The sequence below is a fragment of the Gymnoscopelus braueri genome (assembly GCF_963280865.1).
Source record: "Gymnoscopelus braueri genome assembly, chromosome: 5".
Taxonomy (NCBI): Eukaryota; Metazoa; Chordata; class Actinopteri; order Myctophiformes; family Myctophidae; genus Gymnoscopelus; species Gymnoscopelus braueri.
Window position 1 is genome coordinate 58,243,788 of NC_137606.1, and position 10,900 is coordinate 58,254,687.

Here is a 10,900-nt window from a genome sequence, read left to right on the forward strand (position 1 = left end):
CAGACAGACAGACAGACAGACAGACAGACAGACAGACAGACAGACAGACAGACAGACAGACAGACAGACAGACAGACAGACTGACAGACAGACAGACTCTGTGCAGACAGACAGACAGACAGACAGGCAGACAGACAGACAGACAGACAGACAGACAGACAGACAGACAGACAGACAGACAGACAGACAGACAGACAGACAGGCTCTGTGCAGACAGACAGACAGACAGACAGACAGACAGACAGACAGACAGACAGACAGACAGACAGACAGACAGACAGACAGACAGACAGACAGACACCTCTTGTCTCCTTTTAGACGGAACCCTAAAAAGAGGAGTTCTGAGGAGAGCCAATAGAAGCTCAGAAGGAGAGCCATGCTCCAGTCAGAGGAGAGCCAATAGGAGCTCAGAAGGAAAACCGTCGTCCAATCAGCTCATCCGGTGGTCAGGTCAGCTGCTCCGTCATCATTGGATCGCTGACCCCCTCCGCCGCCTCCTCCTCCTCCTCCTCCACCCTCATTGGTTCTACGGCTCCCGTGAGGGAGCGCGGCGATTGGCTGGAGCAGCAGGACAGGTGGGAGGAGTCCTCCTCCTCCTCCTCCCCCCCCTCCTCCTCTCCTCCTCACCTCCTCGTCCTGCTCCTCCTTCTCACGCCTCCTCCTCCTCCTGGCTCCTCCCCCCTCCTCCATGGAGGTCCACATGCTGTCCTCTAGCTCCTCCCCCACGCCTCCCTGCACCTCCCTGTCGAAGTCCAGGAGTTCCTCCATCATCTCCTCGATCTCCATCTCTCCGTCCATCTCCACCTACAAGATGGACATAAAATAAACTGTAAAGGGTGCAGCCTCCTGAACAATGTACATGAAATAAACTGTAAAATGCATTTGACTCCAGGGTGCAGCCTCCTGAACAATGTACATAAAATAAACTGTAAAATGCATTTGACTCCAGGGTGCAGCCTCCTGAACAATGTACATGAAATAAACTGTAACATGCATTTGACTCCAGGGTGCAGCCTCCTGAACAATGTACATAAAATAAACTGTAACATGCATTTGACTCCAGGGTGCAGCCTCCTGAACAATGTACATAAAATAAACTGTAAAATGCATTTGACTCCAGGGTGCAGCCTCCTGAACAATGTACATGAAATAAACTGTAACATGCATTTGACTCCAGGGTGCAGCCTCCTGAACAATGTACATAAAATAAACTGTAACATGCATTTGACTCCAGGGTGCAGCCTCCTGAACAATGTACATCAAATAAACTGTCAAATGCATTTGACTCCAGGGTGCAGCATCCTGAACAATGTACATCAAATAAACTGTCAAATGCATTTGACTCCAGGGTGCAGCCTCCTGAACAATGTACATAAAATAAACTGTAACATGCATTTGACTCCAGGGTGCAGCTTCCTGGTCTGAAATTGAGTCCTTACAGGAAGTCAGTTCAAGTGACAGTTCATATGAATGGCCTGTAGGTGGCTGCTGGTGTCAGAAAGCATTTCTCTCAGTGCAATCGGATGGGTTTTTGACGAACTTTAGACTTGATTTTCTTACCTTAATAAACATTGTCATAAATACTAAATGCTTCCAGTCTCTAGTCTAAAGTCTTCTTTCAATCATCATGATATGAGTTTAGGTAAATTAAGGTCCCATTTATGTTAAAATTGACGATAAAGTGGGTTATGCTGTAGGAGGGGCGGGATGATTTGATTGACAAGCTACCCAACCAATAGCATTCATTCCCCGCCCCCGCTCTTGATTGACAAGCTACCCAACCAATAGCATCCGTTTAGCGATTGATTTCTGGTTGCTTTTTTGTATATATTAAAGATGGCAGATTTGAAATAGTTGAAAAATAGGCTTCATTTACGGCCTGTAGAGTCTGGGGCGTCACTTTGTCCATCTCTTTTATACAGTCTATGACTGACAGAAATAAAACATTGTTTGCTTAAAGCCACTGCCAGTGATTTCCGAGTGTTTTCACTAAACCTTCATAGAACATTTATCTCCAGTATGATCCATCCACCCATTGCTTTAAAAGACGTATCTGAGTCTCATAGAATGAGTTTATGAATTGAATACCGTTCCATAGTTATGGATTATTGTTGAATGCAGGTTGTTTTCGCCAAAAAGCAACAGAAAGCAGAGAAAAAGCTATTTTTCTAAATCCATTAACATGGAAGTGAATGTTCTTTTCTCCCCGATCACGTGATTTTCAGGATTCAAAAGTAGCAGATCTACAAGCTCAAAGCACGGTGCAAAGCAACACGTCTGGAGCTTGTAGATCTGATACTTTTGATGCTTTCGTGAGATCAAGTAGAGCGATAATTTATGACAAAAACACAAAAAGTTAGAACATGGAGTTAAGAGGTTTCTGCCCGACAACAACGATATCTATATCTATATAGAGACCAGTCAATCAATCCATCAATAAGAAAGAAAGGAAGGAAGGAAGGAAGGAAGGAAGGAAGGAAGTAAGGAAGGAAGGAAGGAAAGAAAGAAAGAAAGAAAGAAAGAAAGAATGAATAAATCACCACCTCCTCCTCAGAGCGTAGCTCCCCCATGCTGACGGTCAGGTTGCTGTCCTCCACGTCCGTCTCCTCCTCCTCCGTGTCGTCCTGGCCCCGCCCCTCCCCCTCCCCCCTGCGGGGGCGTGGGGGCGGGGCTCCGGGGGGGTCAGAGGCCTGGCTCTCTCCAAACTCCAGGATGGTGGGCAGGTTGCCCTGTTTGGGACAACGCTTCCTTAAGGAGACCAGGAAGGGCTGAGGCAACGAGAAGATGTCCACGTTGTTCCCTAGATCTATCCACGTCACGCTGGGGAACAGCCCTGGGTCCTAGAACACATTATATTAATGTTATTAATATATATACTGTTCTCTAGATGCTGGGGAAGAGCCCTGGGTCCTAGAACACATTATATTAATGTTATTAATATATATACTGTTCTCTAGACGCTGGGGAAGAGCCCTGGGTCCTAGAACACATTATATTAATGTTATTAATATATATACTGTTCTCTAGATGCTGGGGAACAGCCCTGGGTCCTAGAACACATTATATCAATGTTATTAATATATATACTGTTCTCTAGACGCTGGGGAAGAGCCCTGGGTCCTAGAACACATTATATTAATGTTATTAATATATATACTGTTCTCTAGATGCTGGGGAACAGCCCTGGGTCCTAGAACACATTATATTCATGTTATTATTATATATACTGTTCTCTAGATCTATCCATGTCACACTGGGGAACAGCCCTGGGTCCTAAAACATTACATTACAGTCATTTAGCTTTTATCCAAAGAGACTTATAATAAGTGCATCAACATAGGTAGGGAACGAAACTAATCACCAGAAGTCTGAAGTGCATTCTCTTCTAAAACAAGCAACTAAAGGTCGTAACACGCGGCAAACGGTTCACGCGGGCGTTACCGCTCGGATCAGCGGTGATCGCGACGCGATCATTGTTGTTTTTTTCCTCCTACGCGGTGCGGCCGGGGAAAGCAAAAACTCACCACAATCCAGCTCTCGCTCGGGCACGGTCCCTCGCGAAGGTTTCACGGGACCGTGCCCGCTCGCCTCACCGCCCCTCAACTTCTCCGCGCTTCCCAAATAATCGCCCGCCTCTCATTGAAAATGAATTACATAGGCGCGTTGGCCGCTTGCCGTGTGAAAGGACCTTAAGAGTATACCTAGCGCTAAGGTAAAAGTGCAATGTATCAGCTACCTACTGTCTTAAACAGATGAGACAAAATCAAATGAGCAAGAGCTGAAACCAATACGTGTATCGACTAAACAAGATCCAATAAAACAAGAGCTCGTACAACTAATTGACAACAAGTAAGGCGAAGAGGAAGGGTAAGAGGTGGGTTTTCAGTCTGCGGTGAAAGATGGGCAGTGACTCTGCTGTCCTGACATCAGTGTCTCTGCTGTCCTGACATCAGTGTCTCTGCTGTCCTGACATCAGTGACTCTGCTGTCCTGACATCAGTGACTCTGCTGTCCTGACATCAGTGACTCTGCTGTCCTGACATCAGTGACTCTGCTGTCCTGACATCAGTGACTCTGCTGTCCTGACATCAGTGTCTCTGCTGTCCTGACATCAGTGACTCTGCTGTCCTGACATCAGTGTCTCTGCTGTCCTGACATCAGTGTCTCTGCTGTCCTGACATCAGTGTCTCTGCTGTCCTGACATCAGTGTCTCTGCTGTCCTGACATCAGTGACTCTGCTGTCCTGACATCAGTGACTCTGCTGTCCTGACATCAGTGTCTCTGCTGTCCTGACATCAGTGACTCTGCTGTCCTGACATCAGTGACTCTGCTGTCCTGACATCAGTGTCTCTGCTGTCCTGACATCAGTGTCTCTGCTGTCCTGACATCAGTGTCTCTGCTGTCCTGACATCAGTGGGGAGTTCATTCCACCACTGTGGGGCCAGAACAGAAAAAAAGCCGTGACCGTGTAGATCGGCCAGAAGGACCACTGAGAGACGAGGTGATCAGTCGCCCCGAGGCGGCAGACCGAAGTGGTTGGTCAGGGGTGTAAGCATCGACCATAGCCCGGAGGTAAGAAGGAGCTGTTCCTTTCACTGCCCTATAGGCTAGCACCAGGGTTTTCAACTGGATGCGAGCCGCTACGGGGAGCCAGTGTACAACATATTACATATATCTAGTATATCATATTATTATATGCTGTATACATATAATTGAGGTCAGGAGAAGATATCCACATTGTTCCCATGTTTATGTGACACTGGGGAAGAGGTCTGGATCCTACAACAACCTTCAGGTCTTTCAGGATGTTTGGGCTCAGTAACATACCTTCAGGGCATCGGTCAGTTCTTTCAGGATGTTCCAGATAAGTTATTTCAGGATGTTTGGGCTCAGAATCAGTATATACATATAATGCTTCGGTCAGCTTTCAGGATGTTTGGGCTCAGTATCAGTATATACACATAATGCTTCGGTCAGCTTTCAGGATGTTTGGGCTCAGTATCAGTATATACACATAATGCTTCGGTCAGCTTTCAGGATGTTTGGGCTCAGAATCAGTAACGGCTCAGTATCAGTAACATACCTTTAATGCAGGGTTAAAGGTTTCATGAGGTTCAGTTTTAGCACACATTAAAAGTCTTTGTCATGGTCCTTCAAACGTGTATAAAAAGTTTTTACAAAAAATTCCACTCCAGTGATCCATGGCAGGTGTTTTTCTCTCACATTTCTAAAGCCTTTTCAACTGCAATGAAAAAATAAATCTTTGCCTGCGGGTGTCGCTATTGAGGGGATTTTGCCTGTCAATCATCGCCTCTGCTCCGCCCCCCCCCCCCCCCCCCCCCAAAGGAAAGGATAGGGAAGGGGAGGGGCGAGGAGGAGAGTGGGCGGGATTAATGGCCTGTGACTTCACTGCCCAAGGGCCAATCACAGATTACTTTTCAGCCTAATTATTCAGAAAACCCCAGACCACAGAAAATCCACTGAATGTTCAAAGTTCCGTTTTTTTGGGTGTAATTGAGGTCATAAAAAAACCCAAATAAACATTAAAAAAAAAAAAAAGTGAAAATGAATGTCATGGAACCTTTAAGGATGGTCCTGGTCAGTATAAAGTACCTTTAATGGTCCTGGTCAGTATAAAGTACCTTTAATGGTCCTGGTCAGTATAAAGTACCTTTAATGGTCCTGGTCAGTATAAAGTACCTTTAAAGGTCCTGGTCAGTATAAAGTACCTTTAATGGTCCTGGTCAGTATAAAGTACCTTTAACTCTTTGACTCTTTCATAAAGTACTCCCCCATTGCCAGCAATTTTCGTGTTTTTTTATTTTTATAATTAGAAAATTTTCATGAAAATAATTTATCAGACTGTTTTTTAAAGACGCAGCACAAATCCGCCACTAGAGAGCAGCACATGACAGCTTGATCAGCTCCTTGGGTCACTGGCACCCTTCTTGAGAGATTAGACAGTGAAATGCATCAAAATGGATGTGACGTGGGCTCATATTGTCCGATCGGCCAAAATTACGATGTGATACACGACGGCGATGACTGATCGTCACCCAGACCATAGATTATAGAAGAGAACATGTCCGTTCGTTTGTTATACTGTGTGAAAAAACGTTTGTTTACCTATTCTGGACGAAAATGACCGGGGAAAAATAATCAAAAACCGGAAACGGAACCCAGGTCATGAAACCGGATGCAGATGTGGGTGAAGTAAGTGGAACTCGAAAATAACATTGAATATTAAGCAGCATAGCGCAATCAGCGTGGGTTAAGTAGCAATTGACGCGTTTTCGAGTCAATGGCGTTTATAGAGTTAATGGTCCTGGTCAGTATAAAGTACCTTTAATGGTCCTGGTCAGTATAAAGTACCTTTAATGGTCCTGGTCAGTATAAAGTACCTTTAATGGTCCTGGTCAGTATAAAGTACCTTTAAAGGTCCTGGTCAGTATAAAGTACCTTTAATAGTCCTGGTCAGTATAAAGTACCTTTAATGGTCAGTATAAAGTACCTTTAAAGGTCCTGGTCAGTATAAAGTACCTTTAATGGTCCTGGTCAGTATAAAGTACCTTTAATGGTCAGTATAAAGTACCTCTAATGGTCCTGGTCAGTATAAAGTACCTTTAATGGTCAGTATAAAGTACCTCTAATGGTCCTGGTCAGTATAAAGTACCTTTAAAGGTCCTGGTCAGTATAAAGTACCTTTAATGGTCCTGGTCAGTATAAAGTACCTTTAATGGTCCTGGTCAGTATAAAGTACCTTTAATGGTCCTGGTCAGTATAAAGTACCTTTAATGGTCCTGGTCAGTATAAAGTACCTTTAAAGGTCCTGGTCAGTATAAAGTACCTTTAATGGTCCTGGTCAGTATAAAGTACCTTTAAAGGTCCTGGTCAGTATAAAGTACCTTTAAAGGTCCTGGTCAGTATAAAGTACCTTTAAAGGTCCTGGTCAGTATAAAGTACCTTTAAAGCGTCGGTCAGCTCTTTAAGGATGGTCCTGGTCAGTATAAAGTACCTGTAATGGTCCTGGTCAGTATAAAGTACCTTTAATGGTCCTGGTCAGTATAAAGTACCTTTAATGGTCCTGGTCAGTATAAAGTACCTTTAAAGGTCCTGGTCAGTATAAAGTACCTTTAATGGTCCTGGTCAGTATAAAGTACCTTTAAAGGTCCTGGTCAGTATAAAGTACCTTTAACACATTTACCGCCGGGCCCGTAGTTCTACGGGCCGTTAAATCCAACGGTTAAGCGCCAATCCCGTAGCCTACGGGCTGTGGTGCTTTTTCCTTTTTTTCGATATTTTTTTTTTTTTTAATTTTCTAGGGGGACCATTTTCAGTGTAACACCACCCGATCTCGACCGGAAGTGCGATCACGTTTTTTGTTTCCCGTCTGCCTCCATTCTAAGTCGTACACAATAACCCCTGTAAAAGCCCCTGTAAACATGTAGTTTTTCATCCTCGCATTTCCCATGTTAACTTAAACGGTCAGAACTCAAACATGGCGGCTCCGTTTGACACGTGGTCTTCACTGGTAGAAGCAGTGAGATCTCCGCGATGTTTACAAACAGTGCACAGCTCAATCTTAAGGATTTTAACAAGATCTGTGGCGACGTGAAAAAAACAAAAAACAACAATAAAACGTTGGCACTGGTGAGTACATTATGAGATTAACCTCTGGCGGTCAATGTGTTAAAGAGTCGGTCAGCTCTTTAAGGATGGTCCTGGTCAGTATAAAGTACCTTTAATGGTCCTGGTCAGTATAAAGTACCTTTAAAGGTCCTGGTCAGTATAAAGTACCTTTAAAGGTCCTGGTCAGTATAAAGTACCTTTAATGGTCCTGGTCAGTATAAAGTACCTTTAATGGTCCTGGTCAGTATAAAGTACCTTTAAAGGTCCTGGTCAGTATAAAGTACCTTTAATGGTCAGTATAAAGTACCTTTAAAGGTCCTGGTCAGTATAAAGTACCTTTAAAGGTCCTGGTCAGTATAAAGTACCTTTAATGGTCAGTATAAAGTACCTTTAAAGGTCCTGGTCAGTATAAAGTACCTTTAAAGGTCCTGGTCAGTATAAAGTACCCTTAAAGGTCCTGGTCAGTATAAAGTACCTTTAGTGAGTCGGTCAGCTCTTTAAGGATGGTCCTGGTCAGTCGGTTCCCGTTCAGAGTGAGGGTCTCCAGACAGGGCAGGGCGGACAGGGTGGGCAGCAGCAGCAGGAAGGCGTCGTCCGTCAGCTCGGTGAAGCCCAGCTCCAGGCTGAGCAGAGAGGAGGCGTAGCGGCACAGGTAACCGCACAGGCGCTCCATGTCCCTGACGCTCAGCGGGATACCGGACAGGTCCAATGAGCCGCCGGGGGGAGGGGCCGAGAGGACCGCCTTCAGACTGCAGAGGGAGACAGAGAAGACGTTGGTTTGTCGTGGAGAGAGAGTGTGTTTTCACCCTGTCCGTCCGTCCGTCCGTCTGTGAACAGCTAGCCTCCATCTCCAGGCTTTTATTGTTTAGTTTTGCTAAAAAATAAAAGCCTGGACCAGCGTGTCAGTGTACCCGGTATAGGAAGTGTTTCATTTCCCCCAACCAACCAGAGTGCAGTGGGCGTCGCTCGTAATGTTGTGTTGACGGGGCGGAGGCTGACGGACAGATCGGTGAACCAATGGGATCAGGCGCATTCTCTCCGCGCTGATTTTAAACCCCGCCCCTCTAGACACGAAAGCAGGAAGGCTAGTGAACAGCTAATCTCCGGCACCGTTGGCCTGATCACAGCCAAACTGCAAACACACTCCCTGGACGCCACAGCAGAACCTCTGCCCCACACTTTTCACATGGGCCTGTTATAGCGCCACCAGGAGGCCGCTTTTTGCAAAAAAGATGTTTTGAAAATACTCCTACAGATTTTGTCCAAACGTCACGCAAATCGGTTACACAGTATCTCTACAGTCATCTCTATAGTCATCTCTATAGTCTATAGTCATTACACCAGACACAGTATCTCTATAGTCATCTCTATAGTCTATAGTCATTACACCAGACACAGTATCTCTATAGTCATCTCTATAGTCTATAGTCATTACACCAGACACAGTATCTCTATAGTCATCTCTATAGTCTATAGTCATTACACCAGACACAGTATCTCTATAGTCATCTCTATAGTCTATAGTCATTACACCAGACACAGTATCTCTATAGTCATCTCTATAGTCTATAGTCATTACACCAGACACAGTATCTCTATAGTCATCTCTATAGTCTATAGTCATTACACCAGACACAGTATCTCTATAGTCATCTCTATAGTCTATAGTCATTACACCAGACGGGGCGTCCAAAGTCTGCAGGAGTTCTCCGTTTTGAACAAAATACAGCACATCATGAACACAGCGTGCAATTTCAGTGAGTTTAGCACATAGTTGACTCTCAATAGATGTGTGTGTGTGTGTGTGTGTGTGTGTGTGTGTGTGTGTGTGTGTGTGTGTGTGTGTGTGTGTGTGTGTGTGTGTGTGTGTGTGTGTGTGTGTGTGTGTGTGTGTGTGTGTGTGTTTGAAGTACTGTACTTCCGAGGTATAATGTCCCCACAAGTAAGAAGAATTGAACAAACAGACGTTCCTCACAAAGAGAAACGGTTGTTTTGATGTTAAATACGACTTTTTTAGAGATATGTTTACAAAAAAAAACCATTCATGTTGGGGTTATTGTTATAGGATTAGACATTTAGAGGTCAAGTTTTAGAGGTTGGAATTAGAGTTAAACAGGATCTATACTTAGAGCCAGAGTCATGCACCGAAAAACAGCCGATCTATAAGCGTCCTAAGATGTTCTCACAAGTAACATGTATAATAAAACAAACCTCTCTGTGTGTGTGTGTGAGTGTGTGTGTGCGTGCATGCGTGTGCGCGTGCGTGGGTGAACATAAAAAACAGTGACATCACCAGTCAGTTTTGCTCCAGCACACAAATGAAAACAATACGTTACAGACAGTGCACGTACGTGTGCATGTGAGTCCAAAACCCCCAGAGAACAATACAATACAATTTATATATACACTGTCTGTCTGTCTGTCTGTCTGTCTGTCTGTCTGTCTGTCTGTCTGTCTGTGTGTCTGCCTGTCTGTCTCACAACAGGGTTTCTCATGTCTATCATAATGTTTAGTTTGGTGAGGGGGAGGGGCTTCCTGTTCATGTTTTGACAAAACGACTCATCGTTAAAACATATTATTATGATTATGTGATTACAGAGAGGGGGAGGGGGAGGGGGCGGGGCTTGAAGCGGTCCTCAAGGTCTTTCAGAACCACGGACCCCTCTAGCTGACAGAGGGGGGGGGGGTGGGGGGGGGGGGGGGGGGGTCGTGGGATTCTGGTCTGAAGTCAAGTTACAAGTTCACTCTCTGTGTCTCTGTGTTCTTTATTCACACACTATTTATACACATGTTTATTTATACTGAGAGAGAGACACTGACACACAGAGAGAGAGAGAGAGAGAGAGAGAGAGAGAGAGAGAGAGAGAGAGAGAGAGAGAGAGAGAGAGAGAGAGACACTGACACACACACAGAGAGAGAGAGAGAGAGAGAGAGAGAGAGAGAGAGAGAGAGAGAGAGAGACGTGTGTGGGTGTGTGTGTGTGTGTGTGTGTGTGTGTGTGTGTGTGTGTGTGTGTGTGTGTGTGTGTGTGTGTGTGTGTGTGTGTGTGTGTGTGTGTGGCCAAAGCCAACATTGAAGTCACAGTGATTTGTAGAACGGGTTCGCCAGATAATCAAGTTGATTGGAGTTCAGTGCTGACACACACACACACACACGCACACGCACACGCACACGCACACGCACACGCACACGCACACGCACACACACCAGACAATTGGACTCGAGTCATAGTGACTCGACTCGAGTCTGACTCGAGTCGCATATTTGACGAC

The 10,900-nt window shown here is 45.1% G+C and overlaps 1 protein-coding gene across 1 annotated transcript in view; it reads right to left on the reverse strand.

Moving 5' to 3' along the window:
- Nucleotides 1–446: 446 nt before the first annotated feature.
- lrrc75a (leucine rich repeat containing 75A) overlaps nt 447–10,900 on the reverse strand; it is a gene marked incomplete at both ends in the record, with an annotated part of 23,117 nt that continues 12,663 nt past the window's right edge. The window contains 4 exon segments of the mRNA XM_080429337.1: nt 447–606; nt 608–804; nt 2,544–2,840; nt 8,104–8,377. Of these exon segments, the coding sequence (XP_080285463.1) occupies nt 447–606; nt 608–804; nt 2,544–2,840; nt 8,104–8,377 (928 nt within the window).